Source organism: Teleopsis dalmanni, chromosome 1 (genome assembly GCF_002237135.1).
Source record: "Teleopsis dalmanni isolate 2A chromosome 1, ASM223713v2, whole genome shotgun sequence".
In the NCBI taxonomy this organism is placed as follows: Eukaryota; Metazoa; Arthropoda; class Insecta; order Diptera; family Diopsidae; genus Teleopsis; species Teleopsis dalmanni.
In genome coordinates, this window is record NC_051846.1 from 206,794,980 (window position 1) to 206,816,310 (window position 21,331).

Genomic DNA, 21,331 nt, shown 5'->3' on the forward strand with positions numbered 1-21,331 from the left:
CATATTTACAGTTATTTGCAAGTGTGGAAGGTTTGACTGTGTACTCTTCGACACAAGGCCGGAAACCGCACTAGCATCAGTAGTTTTATGTCTGTGCTCCTTTTTCCGCTTTCGCATACACGTTTATTAGCATTAAACGTATAAATTTTGGTATTGTTAAGAGCGCTCCGGCGCTCGTATATAGAAATAGGTCATTAGGGGAAAGCGATATACCGCAAGTGTGCAAAAAATATTCACTTATTTATCCTCTGTTATTTGTTTACTCTACTCTATTACGTTTTCATTTCCAGTTCACTTTTGTACATTTCCATTTTTATCTTTTCAGTTGCATGACATTTGACTTCATAGTTTTGGATACTACGTCCAAGCATCACTGCCACTTCACTATAGTTAACTAGTCAGTTTAGTAGGATACGTTATCATTGTTATTTTTGTGCACTGGTTTTTATTGAAGAGATTTTCGGAAGTTAGAGTTCCATTAAAAGAAAGAGTATATGTTCTATGGTGAAAGTTTAATAGATTTTCATTGAATTCATTGCGAATTGAAGATTCAGTCGAAGTGTATTAAGCTTCATTAATGATCAATCAGTTTACTACAAAAATATTTGCTTATAAAGTTCTTTCTGAAAGCTAGTGGTAATATCAATTTATCACAATATCAAAATTAGTTCGAAATATTTTTTTAAATGGAGTTTCTATCATTTATCGTACGCAACTGATGTTAGTACCGGGGTTTAAAACAAAATTCTTTATTTCTTCAAATTTAATATATAAACCTAAGAATTAATCAATAGAAGTTATGATAGCAATTGATTAAGGGAATAATAAAATTAAAATTGATATATGTAGTTTCAACTAGGTACGATCATAAAAATATGTAAAGAATAGTAGTAAAGAATATATGAAAACTAACATCTCGTAAGGTTGAACCAACCAGTGGCGGAGCTAGACCAACTCTGGACGTCGGCGACATTAGAATTGCGAGACCCCCTTTATAATCCAATTGTAAAAGTAAATGAGTTATATTCACTAATATGACAAAGAATGATTGAAAGTTTTATTGGTAATCAAATTAAAATAAACACAAATTAAAATAAACGAATTTTCCTACTTTTAGATTCACTCAATTTTTTTTTAAATTATATCATAATTTGCGCCAGCTGCTATTTTCCTTTCAGTTTATAGAATTTCGAATGGAGATAGTCTCTCTTGGATCATCATACTTTTCTAGTACGTCTTAATCAATTTTAAATTTGAGAAGCTTCTTTCCGTCGAAGCTATACTGACTGGAACTGTGAACATGTCTGGTTACTATATATACTATATATATATACTATATACTATATATACTATATATAAACATTCGGAAATATTTCGAATATGGTTTATGCCATTATTAAACCAAATTGTTCAAAATATTATTAAGTGCTTAGAATCCACAGTCGGTAACTTTTTGCGAGGCCCATGTGAGCGCGAGGCCGTCGCCTTGCCGACATCGCTGACGCCTAGAGACGCCACTGGATCCAACATAAAGCGTCGAGTAAGAATATTTCGACCTGAGATTTAGTTAAAACCTGGTTAAATCAAGGAAATTATGCTTTATTACTGAGTTTATGTCACTGCGGAATAATCAAAAGTATAATTGTAAAAACTTTGTGCCATCGCAGAACAACCGAAAGTATAATTAAAAAATAAGTTGTGGACAGAAACTGGGTAACGGATCATGCTAAAATCTTTCTTGCTAACTTTTTACAGTGTTATCAACTTCAACTTAAGAATTTAACGATTTTATAATTGGTGTCATCTTATTTAAATAATTTATCTAAGGGAATAAAACGAGTTTTTTTAGAAGTCTGCTTTATATGGTATATATGGTTGTATTCTAAATGTATTCAGATTCAAAGCTAATTTAGTGTTATTTGAAATTTGACCAAGAAGATCCACCATTTCCCAATCTTCATTTTGCTATAATAATTTTTGGTTTTTTTTAATATAAAGGCAAAAATAAATTATTTTTTAAACAAAAGAATTTTGTATAAAAATGATACAAAAATAGACACTAATTAGGGTTTTTGTGCATCTAAGCCAGACAAAGGAATACAACCGCCTATTACCCTTTTGTAATTTTTTCCAGCTGAAGTTTTGATTTACAATTGTTTTCATCAGAGATTTATACAAAAGACATAAATAGTATATAGTATAGTATATATATTAGTTATTAATTTCATATTGGCGCACTGGAGGAAGAACATGTGGGGAAACTTAGAAGTTCACTATATTGATATATAAATTTAGGTTATTTTTAAGATACTTTCGTCGATTGTTCTTTATAAGATTTAATAAATAAATTTCTATAAAAAAAATATATTCCGTGAAAAGACCACTTATAGTCGCAAAGAAAGTGGTTCGTAGATGCTTTAAACCCAGTAGTGAATCTAAATATTAAAAATGTAGGTAGGTAAATAGTAAAGGATGGTTAGGACCACAAATAGTGGGTGTAGTATAGTAGTTTTATACGCTTAAGTACGTATAATGTGTAATTTTCAGTACGTAGAATGCTTAAGGTTCAATTTAAGATTAATGGTTTTAACTAATCCAACCTTAACAATAAGCATAAGAACGTAAAATCAAATGAATAATGCTTAAGGATCCATTTAAGTTTAATGGTTTTAACTAATCCAATCTTAACAATAAGTATAAGAAAGTAGAACGAAATGAATAATGCTTAAGGATCCATTTAAGTTTAATGGTTTCACCTAATCCAGTTGTAACAAGTATTAAGTATGAGAAATTAGAATGAAATCAAGTTGTAATCTTTTAAGTTTTATTGATTATAGGTTATACTGTCTTCACAAGAAAAATGAGAGTCTAGAATAAATGAAATTAAAAGTTTCAGACTTTCAGGCTAAAAACACGCATTTGAAATATTCATGACCATTATTCGTATGCTATGTAGAAGAAAGAGAAGAGCTTGAAGCTATTTGATTTGAATTGTGGCTGGGAGCTTGACTTTTAAATAATTAAAGTCATTCAATTTAAAAGAAGAACTTTGTTAAATAGTCCTAATGCATTTATAATGAATATACATTTGTAATAAGCCAACCTCCTCCTTCTTTTTCTTGGCTGCATGCCATGCTATAAATCTTATGTTTATTTTCAGATTTTTTGTATATTTTCTTTAAAATTACTCTGAATTTTAAATTTCCTAGAAAATACTAATAAAAATATAATTCTTAGTCTTATAGTTAAGATACATTCCAGTGAACTGTTTTTTATGGTACGAGTATCATTTAGTTATTCAGTTTTTTAAAATAATTAGAGTAGAAAAGTTGTTTGTTATTTAATCACGATTGTTGAGCGATAAATCTCACATCTATTTTATTCATTGATTAGAAAAAATATCTTTTTTAAATGCTGAACAGTTTAAATTGGTTGATATCAAATAACAATGCCATAATGACTTTATGTGTAATAATTGTCAGTGGAAACCTTTAACTTCAAACGCACGTATAAGTACGTATGTCAGATTTAACCTTTTAACATATTTTAAGCGAATATGTATCTGTATCTGTAAGTGAATCTCGAATTGAATTGAGCATTCAGTTTCATATGCAATCGTGTGAAATAATTAATTTGTGTTTCATTCAATTTGGGATTGCAATGAAAATTTTATTTGCTGAGTTCGCACTTTTTTTGAATGAACGCATTTTTGGATGAAATTTCAATTGGAAATTGTTCTTCATTTCGCCTCAAAACAGACACAACAGACACAACAGAAACGAGTTAAAATGAATGTCAATGAAATTCAATTACAAACATTAATTTCCGTTTAAATCGCATTCGGGCAAAAACTATAGAGCAAAATGGCTAACACAATCACCTGCTGGTAACGCCATTTTCGTTGCACGTCGACTGAACTTTGTGAAAGGATAGAGAAGAACAATGAGGAGTATTCCACAAAAAGGATTTTTAATAAAAATGTCAGTCATTGTACAAGTCCTTCCCTCCGCTGTTCTTGATGCTGCACTTTAAAAATACAAATAGCAGTCAAGTTAAAAACCTGTTAACATGAAAAGAACATAAGAAAACTGGGTTTAAGTAGTTTCTGCCACATGGATTTTTACTTTTCTACCACTTTCTATCGCTGGTAGAAGAGTTCTATTTTTTTTCTACTTGAAATTTATCAACTTAAATTTATTATGAAGCAAGCGCAAGTTTTTATGTCAGTACAGATAAATGCACTGCGTCTGATACTAAAGCACTGCATAAGTACGAGTACACTAGCTTATGTTACATACCTCATAGGAGCCTGCCGTATCTAGAATATCCAATGTGAGACTAACGCCCGCAATTGAAAAGTTTCCTTGATGCATTTCCTCAATGGTCCTTTTGTATTTGGTGGTGAATGAGTTATATAGAAATTGTGTAATTATTGATGTTTTGCCAACTTTCGCAGAACCCATAACGACGATTTTATGACGCGCATTTGCGGGTCCTATAGCATCATCCACTGCATTATTCCGACCAGCTCTGCAGAAGGGAAAAAATTAAAATGGTCGCATGTACGAGTATAAAATTTCATTAATGTTATTTAAAAAAATATTTAAAAAATAATTATATTAAAAGTTTAATTTTATCATACTGGCACTAAAATTGTCACAGCGTAATTTGTGTAATTAAATAAACACTCAAAAGTATTTTGTGTATGAACGAAAATATGACTTTATTAAAAATAAAATTTTTTAAGAGAAAAACTGCAATTTAATTAAAAACGGCAAAGTATATTTAAATACATGAGAAAAAAAAATGATTTAAATATTTACAAACAATTAATATATATTAATAACAAACAAAAAAAAAATTTAAACTTGTTGATGCATATAAATTACTATATAGTGGGCAATTGTTTGACTTATATTAAACATAATTAATTATTATATTGAGGCTAGTTGAGTCAGTGCACTTGAGCATTTTTACTCTATATTAACTGCGAGGTTTCTTCATAACCCCTCTCTACGCCTTGACTGGATTATTGTTTATTATCAGTTCATTAGACTAAGCAATAATTGACCTCAGACCTACATATCTCCCCGAGTAGCCTGTAAACATTCTGCGATTCGATAACGCGATGTTGGTAAGCCAATCAGTTTTCGTAAATAATTTCAGGACTCTATCTTTAATGTATTTTTTGATCGGATCAATCTTGTCATTCCTCCTAATGTATTATGGTACCTTGAAAAGTCTCCTCAGAGCTTGGCTTTTTGCAATTTCCAGCTGTCAAATAATAGTGTTTGAGGCCTTGCTAAAGGTTACACATCCATATGGAAGTGGCGGTCGAATTATTTGGTTATATAAAGCTTTTTGTTCTTAGCATTGAGATTCCCATTTTTGAATAGCGGTTGGAGGTGATGAAGAGTTTTGACACAGAATCGAATCGTATGTCCACCGTGATGCCTAGATATTTAATGCTATCTTCCCAGTTTATTACCATATCTCCCACTCTCAATCTCGACTGGTTCTGTCTTCACTTATGCGTAATAAACAGAGCCTTAATTTTGTTATTATTGGTTTTTATTTTCCATTTCTGGAAATACTCCAGGATGAGGTTTATATGCTTTTGAAGTGTGTTGGTTTGTTTTATTGTGTGTAATAAAATATAAAATAATTATTAATAGTAATATTAATATAATAATATTATCGATTTTGAAGTATTAGTTGCTTGTTTAATATATTTTCATATTCTTTAATAAAAATTGTCTCGTGGGCGTATGAGTGCCGTAATTTTTATTCACTGAAATAATGCGCTGAATTAATTTGCTTGCTTTTTTTGGTAAAGATCACTGTAATACAGTTTCAAGTTTGTTGATATGTTGCCCAGAGGCTCGAGATTTAAATGTCAACGGTGCTAATTGGGGTCGACAGAAAAATTTTCTGTTTTAGAATTTCCTTCTTAGTTGAGCGAAATGTCATTTAAAGCCTCCAGCCATTCCTAGTTAAGTTTATCATACACAAAAGTATGAATGAAATTTCAAGTAGATTTAAAAATTTTAATAAATGTATTCCATTTATTACTCAAAAACAAAAAACATAATAACAGTAATGCTAATCTTTTGATGATAATAGATAACCTCATGGGAAAATACAATACTCCTTGGCGACTTATAGCGTATTAAAAAGAAAAACAAATTTCAAGAAGTAGTGACCTCTAAAACCAATTTTTCATAGTTATACTGCTTAGCAACATGCTTAAGATATGGAATTTATTTTAATGTACATAACAACAGATTTTTGGTAAATATTTAATGTGACAAAAAAAAAATTAATACGTGAAATATGAACTCAACGGTATTACAGTCATATTATTTTTTTTGGAGATAAATACAATAGCAAATAATTTCAAAATTTAAGATTTTTGTATTGAGAGATTTGTGAAAAAGAAAATGTTATGAAATTAAAACTAGGATAAGTTAGAGAGTTCCAGTCTTCGCACTACCTGTCCCTGTCAGTCACAGATAAAAATCAAAATACGACAATTTTTTGTAAAAGGTCAACAGGAATTGGGCTTACATTTCTTCAATAGACAGGTCAAGCACTACATAGTCTTTAAACTCCAAATGTAGATGCTCCGATTTAGCGGATTGAAGTATATAAGATATTCGGAGTAATTTAAGAAAATAACGGTGCTAACAGTACACTGAACTATAGGACGGTATCAAGCCTAGCTTAGCCTGCCCTGTCGAATCTTCTGTAATACAATTCTACGGGCGCACGAGGTGGAGATACCGGAACACTTGTTATGTCTATGACAAGGCTATGTCAACACACTTGGCGATATTTTCAACATTGGTTTTTCAAGATACTTGTAATTATTAATTACAAGGCTGGTTTATGTAGAATGTAGAATCAGAAAGGCTCTCTTAACTAATTGAGAAGGTTTCAATCCTCCTTCCACTTCATCTACCTACTTTTTTCTATAATTTTTTTTATTGCTGTTATCTGGCACTTTAGTTATCACATTACATAATTTCATACTGTTACTCTCCATGTTTTCCACCATACCGCAGTTCGTATATAAAACGATACTTTTAATATATGATTCAATTATTTCAGTAACTTAGGCTTTTTTTACTGGTTTTAGGTGGCACTGTTGCAGCTTATGTTTTCTCTTCTTTTTGTGTGTTTTTTATTGGCACTTTGACTGTTGTTTATTTTAGTGCATAAATTCGACAAAAATTGTGCAGTGATATGAAGGAATTTACTTGGAAATTGATTTAAAATTAACTTATATTAAGTGATGAGTTTTTTGATTATATTTCATTGAATCCTAGAAATGCCCATAAATTTGTTAGTCCACCTTATTCTAAGAACACTTTGAATGTCTGATATAATTACTTCAAAAAATTATGTGCGGGTTTTTTTCATTATATTTAATTTATAATTGCCATGGTTTCTTAAAATATGGAATTTTTTTTCGCTCTAACAAGGACACTGATTAATATTGCAATTGTTTAATTAAAACTCAAGCCTTTTTGCAAAACCACATCATTACCCAGAATGAAACCGAATACAAAAGGGTAAAAAATGGAAAGTCGCAATCAAAAGTTGTCTTGTCCTGGGTTTACAATTAGTTTTCCATAATAAAAGAAAAAAAATCCTTTGACACATTTTACAGCCTCCAAATTATTTTTTGTTTTGGTTACTTTATGCTTATTTATGACTTTGCCTTCAAAGCTTATGCCAAATCCTGAGCTTAGGACAAGAGCGTATAGAAAAATAAGTAAAATTATTGTCCTTGCGAGCGATATTGCGTGTTTATGTGCGAATGCTCACCCTTTTTTTCGGTTTAATAAAATTTTTATTGTCATATTAAGATGAAAATTCAAAAAAAAAATTCGAGAAAATCGCAAAAATCGAACTTGCCTAGATTAAAGTTTTAATGAGTTTTCTCAACCTTTTTATGCTTCGCACAATAACGTTCCCTTTCAAAGTCCTTTTAGTGAAATAATAAATAAGGTTAATAAATTCGGTTTTTATTTCACGAAAAAACGAAAATGTATAAAAGCAAAAGTAACGCAGGGAGGGAATCATATAAAAGGCACTGGATCAAGAATATCGAATGCTGTGCAACGTCGAATTAATGATGACAACAACAATAACGCTTATACCAACAGCAACGATAGTAATAATAAAAATAATAAAAACAATGGCAAAATCGAAAAAGTAAACAGCTGTAAAAAGAAACAAAATTCAAACAGAAAAAAAAAATGAAATGAAATGAAAAAACAATTTCATGAATAAATAAAAAAACGTTTTGTAAAAAACACACATAGTTACACACATAAATAAACATATACAAGTGTACAAGTGTATGTTAGGTATAAAACAATATTTGCAATCACAAGAATGACTTACTTATCGCGTTTTGGTTTATCCTCAGCATTGTCGTCCTTCATAAAGGAAGGCTGCAAGCTAAAGCGCCTACGTAGGTGTCTACCCCGCATTGCGTATTGCTCAGTCACTCACTCACTCACTAACTCACTTACACAATCAAACTCACACCTCAGCAAAAGCCAAACAAATTAGATGACTAACGAAGCTGTTGCGCCGCTGTGGGTGACACAAGTCTCTACTAACAGCAATTGTATTTGTAGCAATTCACTTAATGAAAGCAACTTGTATGCTGTGAAAAGGTGCTGTCTCTGTGCTGATGTCCCTGTTGCGTTGCGTTGTGTTGCGTTGCGTTGCGTTGAGATGCTGCTCTTAATTCTGCTACTGCAGCATCTGTCGCATTTAAGGTTTTAAATTTTTACTTTTCTTTTGATTTCTGAAACTTTTTGCTTTCTAAATTGCTTTTGTGTATTGTAGTAACTGTTATTTATATTTTTCCTGTTGTTGTTGTTTTTCTTGTTGTTGTTGTGCCGTTTATATTTCTCTATAAATCAGTAAAGTTTTCAACTGTCACTTAATTTTTTTTTCTTTTTCCTATTGCCATACAATAAAACTGTTGCTGTAGTCCTAAATGATATTACTTGACGAGTACAACTGCGAAAGCAAGTATAAAAGAATTTAGGATTTTACCATCTTTTCAGTACTTGACGTCTATGCTTAACATTATTTATGATGATTTGAGACAATGACGAATTCTGTTATGTTGTGGTGTACTATCCTTCGCTGGACGAACAACAACAACAACAAAATAAATGTTATTGCAATTATTATACAATCAACACGCTTCGTAGTTTCGCAGTTATAAAAATGCGATTACAAATACAACAACTTCTGCTTTGCTTTCATTTATACTTTCTAACAACTGTCTTAGGTATTGGGGTGACGTAGGAAGTTGTGACTACAGAATGTTCAAATTGTAGTTGTCCCAATGGAGTAACCGTATTGTGTATAATTTGTGTTTATTGTGTGTGCGTACGAAATAATGTTTGTGTGTGTGTGTGCTTGTATAAGTGAAACAAATAATTTTTTTTATTATTTTGTATAGATTTTCCTCTCTTTTTGTTATTGTAATTTCTTGCTCTGATGACTGTTTGCAGTGTATTGTAGTTGTAAATGCTTGATTTGCTTTAGCTGGTGCAGTTGCTGTTAGGCTGCTTTTCTGTCTTTTCTGTCTCCAATGATATTTTTGTTGATGTAGCGTTTTCAGCTCTCACACTGCCTGTTTGCGGCTGTTGCTTCTTTTATATTTTATTATGATATTTTTTGTTGTTGTAGTTTGTTGTTTGGAGCTACTTGTATTTTATTGTTGTCTTATAACGTTTCATTATCCTTAGGCGTTATATGCAAATACGCTTTTAATTGCAAAAAACAAAGGTATTTAGGCGATTTTCGTTTTACGTGCTATGCCGCTATTTCGGAATATTTATTCTGTAAGTGAAAAAAACCATAAATAAATTTAATGCTCTATTAAATGTTCAAAAGTGGTTTAAATAACTTTCGCACAACTTCAGTGTGTGGGTTAAGTGTTTATACGTCTGCTTAAGTAAATATAATTATACTTTATAAATATTGAGTTAAGCCGTAATGAGTTGGTGTAAAATGACATATAAAAGTAATTTCATATTAAATATTAATTAAATAACAAAATTACAAGAGTGTAGGATTTAAACTATTAAATAATATTGAAGTGTGAATAGTCCATTATATGTTGTGAAGAATTTTATTTGCGTAGAAGTTCTTAACTCACACATTTTTTAAATATAGGCATAGTTGATTTATAACTAAATAGATATACTATAATAATTAAATGAAGTGGTTTCAATATATACAAAATATGTTATTTTTAAAATAAGTTAGGTGACATTTGAGTGGCGGTGTTGTGCCCAAAGCTGACTTGAGTTCAGATAACAGTCCGTTGGGATATTACAAATAAGCATCGTGTATAGACTCAGCACTCCCAAAGGCACCGCATTACTCAGTGAACAAACAAAGCTTTAAGGTACTCGAGATGCTTTAAGTAACTTGAACGGCCAGGTCTGCGTCTCGAAGTCACGCATAAAGTTCGACAACCAACAAGAGGCCCCTTCGGTTTTAAATCTTTTCCTAGCTAATGGGGTGAAGTGCAGATTTCTAATCATCCGCAGAATCACAACCCCAACAAAAGTTATTATATGGTAGACCCAGTCTCATAGAAGATCTTTCTAATACGCATTAGATTTGGGTCTCAACATTGATGTTAAGGTTTTGTGGCTTAAAAATACTCCAAATAAAGCGATCTTCAGTCTTTAATGTTGTCAAATCACATCGAGTTATAGAACTTAACTTATTTTTGCTGTACTATTGTGTAAGTATTTGTATGACCTCTATTAAGTAAGCTCATTGATTTAAAAATTGCTCAATTGTAAATTTTATCATTATATAGGACGTTGTTTAAGGTATGGAACATCATTCATGATTTTTTTTTTTTAACATTCATGAGATCCAATTCGTTTTACCTAGAACTTGCATGGCTTCACTTTAAGCCTCTTCAAAAGACAAAAGTTTAGAGGAAATAAAAATTGTGTTTGTTTTTGAAATACATACTCATACTTTATTATTAAATAAACCGCACCTATCGAAGTATATATTTTTATATACAAATAAATTAGAAATTTAAATGTTTCGAATGCTAAAATGTCATTATTTGATAAATTTTATTCACTTCTAGTCACAAAAGCATTCGCCGCAAAATCTACAAATTTGTTTATACCCACAAATTCCCACCGCAGTAGATAATTTCCAAGTGAAAAATTTAAATTGAAATTATACTGAAAACATTGTAAACATTGTCAGTGGAACATTCGGAAAATTGGAGCAAAAGCGAGGTTTGCCTTTAGAAGTGCCAAACTTTCGAAAAGTTTGCTTTCTAACCTAAATTGCAGTATTGCAGCGATGTGGGTAATGGGGACACTTGATAAAATATTGGCATGATTTGCATAGTGGCATGGAGTGGGGTTTGGGCAATAAGTGTTGATTGGTGTCTCATTTTGGGGTTTCGATTTTGGTGAAAGTAGCGCAAATTCAATTTGACGAGGCAAAAAACCAGCAGTTCAAAAACAAATGCAAACTTTTCAGCTTCGGCAAAGAACTTTTCAACTTTTGGCTCGATGCGAAGTTTTTGTGTTGGCTTTTGGAGCTCGCATTGGGGAAATCTTGTAGTTTTGGTCGCAAAAATAAGCGTTTACCATTTCTACAAAAACCACTTTGAATGATTGCTTCATTCAAGCATTTTTCATTTCTTGTGTAAATTTGTTTTTTCTTGCAAAAGGGATTTGTCACATATTTTAGTTGACTTATTGGCTTTGTTAATACAAATCGCTGGAAATTCCAAAAATTGTTAAAAATTATTTTATTTCTACGAATTTATTGCCGCATAATGTGGAATAGTGTCTTTAACAATTCAGGTTTATAGATCTTTAGTTTGGTTTATGGCTACATAATATAACAACGTTTGCTTATAAAACTTTATTCGTAATAATAGAAATTATTCCGGGACATTTAGTTTTGTGTCCATCATAAATTTCGATGTCGCCTTGTAGTCACGTCAATGTACTAAAAGCTTATTGAAATGTTTTATATGACAAGTATAATTAACCTATATAATATGAATGGTTTCTGATTTCAGTTTCATTTTAGTAGTTGATATAACTCCATAAAGTTCTCTTGAATGTTTTGACAAAAATATTTTAAAAATTTATTAAAAACTACCTAATAAAAATTATTTTTTGAAGGGAGGTTGAAGTAAATGCTAAAGTTAAACTAAGTTAAAATTTTGTAGAGATAATAGAAATAATGACAAAGGTATAGGAATAACTTGACATATATGAACTATAATCTTTCAAGCTGCAAATAATATTATTAAATTAAAAAAGTTTGTGAAACCGCTATGAGACTTCAGCAGTCCATGAAATTACCAGTAGAAAGTGTATGTAATTTAATTAGCATAAACATAAACAACATCTATTTCAGTCTTGGCCGCATCTTATCTGTCAACTGTTGTCAACTGTGTAATATTTCGAAAAATTGTGGAACCACTATGCGCCCCCTGAAGTTCAGTAAGTAGTAGACATAACATATATTATATGATTTTCATACGTTTAAATTATGTCAACCACAGTCTTCGCCTTATCTTCTGAGATTTCTAGCTAAATAAACCATCAAATACCGAATTATGGTTCAGAACCATTCAACTAGCAAATTCAGAGGATCAAATGACTTGAAAATAATAGTAGCTTGGCCACTTTATGTTAAGCCAGTAGATAACTAATTGTTATTTTTGTTATTTTTATTTAGAACTGTGACTACCAAAAGTAGCTTCCGACCGATCGGAATGTCTGTCTGTTAGCCAGTGTTTTGCCCGTACTAAAGACTAATTAATGTTCTTATTTGTAGACTGTGTCATTCAGATAGTGTAAGTCATATGAGCAAAATCAATTATTTTTATGATTTCGTTTTAATATAACACAGCAAGTAAATTTGTTAATAAACTTTTACAGGAAATTAAAAAACTCCAGAAAAATGTGCGAACATGCAAGTCAAATAAGGCTTTGGGTCAGTTGACTAATAAGCGCTGAGTCTGAGCTTTAAATTTGGAGGGACACGAGTTCAATCCCTGGTACTTGCAGTCTCAAAAAAATTATTTACGAATAATTAAATACAAGAAATAATTTCAAGATTACTGATGATGGGTTTTTGGCAATACTCGAAACAGCTGTATGGTCAGCCAAAAATTCAATTATTTAAAATAATATAAAAGAATTTTTGTTGTTGTAGTTCACTACTGTTCGAAAAACCTCTTTACTTTACTTCTGTAATCCAAAATTTAGATACATAGATTTAGACTGATGAATGCATGATATTATGTTTGTAATCTAATGCTTGGCATTTGTGATTCACAAATGGAAAAAAAAGATTCGTAAAGCCAGTTTCCCTGCAGCTAATGGAATGCTCATATATATTTTAAATTAATGTTATGAAATTATAAGGGCCACTTTTGAGTATTATTGTGAGCATTTGAACTAAATAAAACTTTTTTTATTTTTCATTGTTAAAATCGATTACATACACAATTCATCTGCTAAAAAAAAAGTATTAAATTTTACAAGTACACAATAATTCGACGAATAAATTTCCATTGAACTTAATGTACTTCATTGATATATAACTTTATTGTTTTAATAAAAAGTGTCTGTTAAAAATGTATGATTCTTTAAAATAAAAAACGTGCTAATATTACAAATGACCAAACGATAGGTGGTCCCAAGTGCAAGCCATATAAATTATTTTGAACTGCACAACTAGTATTAAGCAAAGAGAGTTGGGTGCCCTCGAAATGAGTCCGGACAATGGAAAAAAGTACTAAAATTTCAATTTTATTGTAACAAAGCAGTTTTCTTTTCAATAAAAATTTTATGCAATTTAATATCTGATGTGCTTTCTATTTTTCGGTCAACTCGTGCGTATGAGCGACTTTATTTCAATATATATTCAATACGAACCTTCGCAGTTATAATTCAAGCCGCATGCAATGCTTTTATTTGAAAGTTGAAAACATTCTGCATTTATGGAAAATGTTTTGTTCTGAAATTTATTGGCGAGAAATGTATAAAGTTAAATAGCACTGGTTATCGTCAAAGTGTTTCGAGGACATTCACAGTGGTTGGATATATCACAAAAATCATTCGTGTGTGCTAATCATGACACATTTTATTTATGATAGCCACAAAATAAATTTTTGCATTATATATATTAATCAAATTTGTAGCTGCTTTATGCGTACTACATAAAAAATACATTTCAAGCAAACTTAAGCCGTATATATAATGCAATTAAAAGATTTATTAAAATAAATAAAATAAACTATTTGATTATGTGAAACCAATATGTGTTTGCGGACTAAGAGCACATAAAAATGTGATTTCTATGGGATTAAATTTCAATGCAAATACTAAAAACATTAAATTTAAATATAGTAAAATAGTAAAATAAATATAGTATATAGTTTTCGATAAGCAGTTGTTGTATTACTATAACAACAACAACTCTTTTATGTCACTTTTAATTTATTTAATTTTTTGGGTGAGCATCAGTGGTCTTGTGATAGCTAGATGCGCCAATTTCAACCTTAAACATAACTACCGAAACTGTAAAATCACAATACTGACTAACAGCCAGGTAGCTATAATGGCACTCATATCCTTACAGGTAACATCCAAACTGGTATGGGAGTGCATTGATAAGCTGAACATACTCGGCAGGAACAATCAGGTGCACCTAATATGGATTTCGGGACATGCTCGCGTTCAAGGCAATGAAATGGCAGACAAACTTGCAAGAAGAGGCGTGGCTGTAAGAATGATAGACCCAGAACCAGAACCTGCGGTCTAGGCAAAGGAACTCTATCCAATCGTATAAACGGCGCAGATGAAAAAGAAAGAGAACTTTATTGGGAAAGGCTACCAAGGACTTACAATCTAAAATGCTTCAAAAGTTGCATAGCACAATCAAAAAATGATCTAAAAATTATTGCGGGATTATTGACCGGTCACTGTAGATTGAATAAACAACTATCAAAGTTAGGAATTCAATCCAATTTAGGCTGCAGATACTGTAGAGAAGAGAGAGAGAGAGAAACTGCATACCATGTGCTTGGGGAGTGCCTGGCACTGATGCACAAGTGGAAGAAACACCTAGAAGGATATTTCATGGATCATAAGGATCCAAGGCTAGGAAAGATAGGCTTTTAACTGTCTTTAAGTAAAGAAATCGGACTTGGAGAAACACTCTAATCCGTCTAATCGGCACAATAGATCTTTTAGATCGCAGTGCACGATTCTTACTTTTTAATAATAATCAGTGAGCTTGGAAATATTTCTTGTATTTAATTATTCGTAAAACATTGTTTGAGACTGCAAGAAGTAGTGATTAAATTTTGGCAAAAAGTTCTTGAGGATTTTCGCTGATTGAAAATTAATCTCATTTGTAATTTTTATAAAAAAAAGTATTCATATTATATATTGAAAATTTTAATATTTTTAATTTAGCATATTATCAAAAGACAACTTGTAAAATCTTTGCTTTTCACAACCTTCATTGAAACTGAAAGCTGAAAAATGTTCTATTTATGTCTACTGATCTGGTGTCAGTTTTCGTGTAAATATTTCAATTTATTTTTTTTTATTTTTTTTTATTTTTTTTATTTTTTTTATTTTTTTTTACCTGAAGTGTCAGTTTTCATATAAATATTTAAATTCGTTTCTTTTATTTCTCACCGAATTCATGCGTTTGTAACACCCGAGATATGTATGTGCACAAACATGTGTGACTTAGTTAGATACAAGCAAACATTGTCTCGCGCCAACAGTAGATACTCCTATGGAGCTTTCAACACACAACACACAACACACAACATTCAACATTCAATGTGTTTAAATGTTTTGATATTAAATTGAATTTAAGGCTTAAACGAGATAAGCATAAAAACAAACGTGACACTTGCTTAACCAAATGTATCTATGCTGAGGCGAAAGCTTGAAATTAATTGGCAGATACTGCACAAAAAGTATTAAAAAAAATACTAAAAAGAATTTTATTATGGAACGTTGGAACGTTTCCTTTCATTTAGCTGAGTCAAACGAAATTTAAATATATTGTCAAGCTTAAATTAAATTTCTTTAAAAGTAAAAAAAAAAATAAAAATATTAACTTAATTTTTCCAAAACATTAAAAAAAATGCACGTTTAATAAAAAGCCTCATTAAAATTGTCTTAAACGCTCAAAAAAGTCATAAAAATACAGACAAACGCAACCAGATACACATTTAAATCCAAACATTAACAGCCAAACTGTGGTAACTACCTTACACACATACATACATACATATATATGTAGATAAATAAATATATATATGTATATATATAGATGTATGAGAGTATATTCATGGGCATATGAATGAATATCTACCTAAGCAAGTAGTCGAATATGGCCAATGTGAGTACGATAAGAAAAATAATACAAAAAAAAAAACGTACTAAGTGGTGCTGCGGATGCTGCGGTAGTAGGTCGGAAGCTCATTACTAAAGCCATTTTAAAGCCTATTTAGCTTTAAAGGCATTGCTTTTGATACCAAAAATAAATATCAGATTATTAACGTTTTGTTTTTGCACTGAGGGCAGAGAACCTTCGTGGGCGTTAGGAAAAAAAATTTTTCCTTTCTGCACATACTCGTATCGTAAGTATCCTTTTCGAAATTATTTAAAAAAACATAAAACGTATTTTTAGTCAAGTGCAGGTAAAAATAAAAACAAAAAAAAAATCAGATGAGAATGAATTCTAAATTGGTTAAATTATTTTATGCTCGAATCTTGCTTATTTTTGTGAGTAGCACATTTTATACAATATTTATGTATAAAATCATTGAAAGGTTTTTTGATGTGTGAATTTACTAAAAAAATAAATTAAAACAAATGAAATTGTTTTTGATTATGAAAAGAAAATATTACCCCGGTAAAGTACTATATTAAGACCATCTGTGGTTAAATGAAGTTTTTATGATTGGGTATTTCGTTTTTAAGACTCCTTACAGTTGTTGTTGTTGTTATTTTCGTTTTACTCATAAAAAAAGAACTCTTAATGCATTTCTGGTCTTATATAGTAGATAGAGTTTATATTGATTTGAAAATCAATAAACATTTTTTATTGAAATTGTTTAAAGTTAATTAAGACATAACATGCCACAACGGTATATATATTTATTACCACTTGTAAAAGGTAAATAAGTAAAATTTTATGAAGGAATGAAGGTAATGTTAATTATATATGTACATATAAGCCATCGAATATGTTTGCTTATCTACAAAAAGAGAAAATTATAAAAAAGTTTCAAATGTTTATTGTAAATTTCTGAGTTTTTACTTTGAAATTTCTTAAAAATTACACGTAAAAACTTTTGTGTATATAATTGCTTCATTATCAACATTTTTCGTAAAATAAATTAAAAAGTTACGCGAAAATTTTTGCTTTTGTCTTAGAATTAATGTAGAACACGAACCTTACGGAAGATAATGTAACCAATGGAATAAAGGTGGAATGGCTTTGTAGAATCAAGCCTGCTTAAAAGTAATTTTGCTTAAAGGTTATCAGTTAGAATTTTCATTCTTTATTTCTTCAGAACAATTGGGTTTGATAATGGAAATGAGATTTCCAAGAAAATTATTACACTTGCCTATGATAAATTTTGTCATTGAAAAAAATAAGTATTTTTTATATATATATAAACTTCGCCTTGAGTGAGTCAACTTTTTATTGATTGCAATTAATTTATTTACATTTTAACATTTGCTTAGTTAAATTAGTTAATGATACTTCGAGAAATTATTGAAAATATTTTTTAATATTGTGAATTTTACTTATAGAGCTAAACCTTGAATTCTTTGGGTTGAAAAGAATGTGTTAAGCAATTTATATACAACACTTATTTATACAAAACTTTTGAGTTTAAATTCTAAACCCATTTTATTATATAAACCATTTAGATATAAAATATTACACACAATTCTTAACTTCTTTTTAGAAAACTCAGTACTAAAGGACATCAGATAATATATCACTAATACAATAGCCATAAAAATTCAATGAAATTTAAAAGTAATCCTGAAAAAAAGCAGCTGTTAATATTGGTTTTAGTAACTCTGTTAAGCAGACGAATTGGTATTTTAAATTAATTATAAAATGGTTCTTTATGTAATCTGAGTTAAATTTAGTTTACGGAGAGCCTGTGTAGAAGTCACATATCAAGATTTCAAACTTGCTCGTTTCAAATAAGTTGTTAATGATCATTATGTGGAACTCCAGTAGCAACGCCCATTTATTAAAGCACTTAAAAAGCGCATCAAATGGTATTGTATGTTAATCACATAAAAACCAGATAGTTCGGTGAGTCTATCAACATTTCATTTGTCGATATTTGCAAAATATTGTATGAAGACTTAAATACGAGATAAGGATAAGGATGGATTGATAACTCTACGCTAAAATCATAAAATAATCAAAATAGTTGATAGAAAATATTAAAGCAATTACGAAAATGCGAGGAAATCCAAAATTCTCATTGAGATACCCCGTAGAGATATCAGTCTTTTGGTAGATTTTACTTACAGGCCACTGTAAACAAGGGAACCAGCCTAGAAGATTAGATCTCGCTTTCAACCAAATCTGTCGCAGCTGTGGGGAAGACGATGGGAGTGCCACTCATCTACTATGTTTTTGCTCAGCTCATGAACAGCGGCGACTCAATACTTTAGGAGCCTCTTTCTTGAGGATCTTCATCAATTAGGACCTGACACTAAATAGCATTTTAGGCTTCGGCTAAGGTTGACTAATTTAATGCTTAATTATTGGATATGATTCCCCGGTTCTATTCTTCTGTAAAAGTTTTTGAAAGAAAAATATTATTAAATGAAGAGGCTTCTTGATATTTTAAATATATATATGTAGATATATATATATATATATATATAGAAGTTAATATTAAAGAAGTTATAAAAGTTGGAGTATCGGTGGAATAAGTTTTAACCTCAAGTTAAGATAAGATTGTTTTGGAAAAGAAATAAGAAAAAAATTTTGTTTCTTACGAAAGAACCTTTACTTTACAAGTTGAACGTAATTTGCATTGTTTTTTAATTAGTGTTCCAAAAATTGATTATTTTTAAAGATAAATCTTTATTTTATAGAACATAATGTTTACAAAAATAAATCAGACTGCTCTCGTGACTTTGTTTTAATTTGCATTAAAGAAAATATACTGGAATTTCCATTTAATATCACTATTTTTGAGAAAATATTTGTCAATTGATTTATTTCATTATCTTTATAATATTTATTCAAAAACATATAAGTCATGTTTTATAAGAAACTAAATTAGATAAATCACATATACACAAAATGCAATTTGTGGTGTTAAATATATTTGAGAAGGATATACATTTTCTACTTTTAATTGAAGTTTAAAATGATAGTTAATAAAAGGATATCAATGCCATTAATTTAGTGATTATTCCTTTATTTAAAATCACAATAAACTAATAATAAAGTTCTAAAACAAAACTATAATTAGTTTAGGTCAATCCACAAAATCGTAGTAATTTAATGAAATTCAATACAAACGATTTTATATATTTAATAATTAAACATTTACTACTAATTTGTATTGTAATACCAAAATAAATATACTAAATTGCAAGTTTTAGAACTTAACATTTAATTTATTGATTTGATATAAATTTAAAGTGATTAAAATATTTGCACTGAGTAAGCAAATTAAAGTTTAAAGCGATTTTGTTGTTCGGTGCGTATGAGTAATTTTTTTTTAAATAAATGATACTTTGATTTAGAACAAAATACACAATATTAATATAAATAAATGTGGCATCTGCTGTCATATATTGTCAACTGGTTTAGATTTATTAATAGGTGAACATTTTTTATTCCTTCTTAGATTATTTTACAATAAACTTTCCTTTTGACATTTTTAGTGATTTATTATTGCAAAATCTTTTTGTACCTTTGCGAAAATATCTTTGAAAATTCATGTAAAAACGAATGAAGTATATTTTAATACACGCCTTCATGTATATAATATGATTTATTGTTTTAATATATATTTATTTTGATAACAATTTGAATTAAGTATGTTGCTGTCATAAGTTTTTTTTTTGTTGACCAATTCTTAAATCATTAAATATAACACTGGTACACATATAAATTGAATAGTTCTATTTAGTTAAGACAATATAGTTTTACAAAAAATATATTATAATAGTCTATCAGAATTAGTATTTAAAATAATCATAAAAATTAAATATTCTTCTATTTTTTAATTACTTGCCAAATACAAAATGAAAATCTGTTTTAAAGCGAACTAAAGCAATTTTATTAAAAGGGTTAGTAAAATTCTTAGACAACTTCGAAAAAAAAATTTCATATAAAGCTGTGGTTTTTTATATGGTTCATATTAGCATGAGCAACGGTTATTCTAAAATATTAAAATAGTCAAGATAGTCATGAAAAACTAGCAGAAGATTAATTATTTTATTTCATTTAAAGTCGGATACAGCATTAGGAGGTAACCAACCGCGCAGGTTGGGTTTAAAACTTTGATTTTCATATATGTGTATTATGTAAAAAGCGACGCCTACGCCCTACTTGAAGAGAATAGAAAGCTCTACGTTCACTAAACCGCGGTGCAGACTATCATTTTTGAATGTTATTCAAGTTGCGCTCTCTTTTGCTCAAATTTATTCTAGCGTCTTGAACATGCTCACATTCAAGAGTTGTGATTCAAGCAAAATTTTTGTAGAATAAAGGTGTTTACGCACGCTTTAAGTGAGTTTCGCAAGCTGTAAATATGTTAGTGAACCCATGCAAAAATATGCTCGTGAAGAACGAATGTAAGTTTTTGGGTGACAGACTATCATTCACAACATGTTGACGAAGAGCTGAATGATGTGTTCACCAAAATTTTGGTGAGGATGATAATATAATGTTTGTGTGTCATTCAAAGGTGTAGACTATCATTTTTGAGTGTCATTCTAAGATTTTCTTTCTTGAATGACACACAAAAATGATAGTCTACACCGCGCTTAAAAGTAAATTACCAAAAAAATAATATTAAATCGAACTAATTTTCTGAAACCGATCTATCAATTCCCATAGTACAATTCCCATAGTACTATATAGAAACCTTAAGTTTCTGATGAAAGTATGGAACATGACATAAGTATTAAATTGTCATTGAACTGGAGTGTTTATGTTAATTGATTTGTGTTGGAAAAATTTGAAAATTCCG

The 21,331-nt window shown here is 29.9% G+C and overlaps 2 protein-coding genes across 2 annotated transcripts in view; one reads left to right on the plus strand and one right to left on the minus strand.

The window, feature by feature from the left end:
* LOC119667135 (sex peptide receptor-like) overlaps positions 1–1,695 on the plus strand; it is a 12,506-nt gene extending 10,811 nt beyond the window's left edge. Inside the window, exon 4 of the mRNA XM_038076423.1 lies at positions 1,668–1,695. Within this exon, the coding sequence (XP_037932351.1) occupies positions 1,668–1,695 (28 nt within the window). The remainder of the gene's footprint in view (positions 1–1,667) is intronic.
* Positions 1,696–1,845: 150 nt separating this feature from the next.
* Positions 1,846–9,868, minus strand: LOC119667136 (ras-like protein rasV). The gene is made up of 3 exons (XM_038076424.1): positions 8,413–9,868; positions 4,299–4,530; positions 1,846–1,965 (listed from the first exon to the last, which is right to left on the minus strand). Exons 1-3 carry the CDS (start codon positions 8,499–8,501, stop codon positions 1,846–1,848), a joined length of 441 nt encoding a protein of 146 aa, XP_037932352.1. The 5' UTR covers positions 8,502–9,868.
* Positions 9,869–21,331: the final 11,463 nt, after the last annotated feature.

What these genes read in the sequence shown, in the direction of transcription:
- LOC119667136 (XM_038076424.1), bottom strand. Translation starts at nt 8,501, where the DNA reads ATGCGGGGTAGACACCTACGTAGGCGCTTTAGCTTGCAGCCTTCCTTT. An exon ending in GATAAACCAAAACGCGATAA is followed by an intron (nt 4,531 to 8,412) that starts GTAAGTCATTCT and finishes TCCCTTCTGCAG; the next exon opens with AGCTGGTCGGAATAATGCAG. An exon ending in ATACGGCAGGCTCCTATGAG is followed by an intron (nt 1,966 to 4,298) that starts GTATGTAACATA and finishes AAATTATTATAG; the next exon opens with CAAAATGAAGATTGGGAAAT.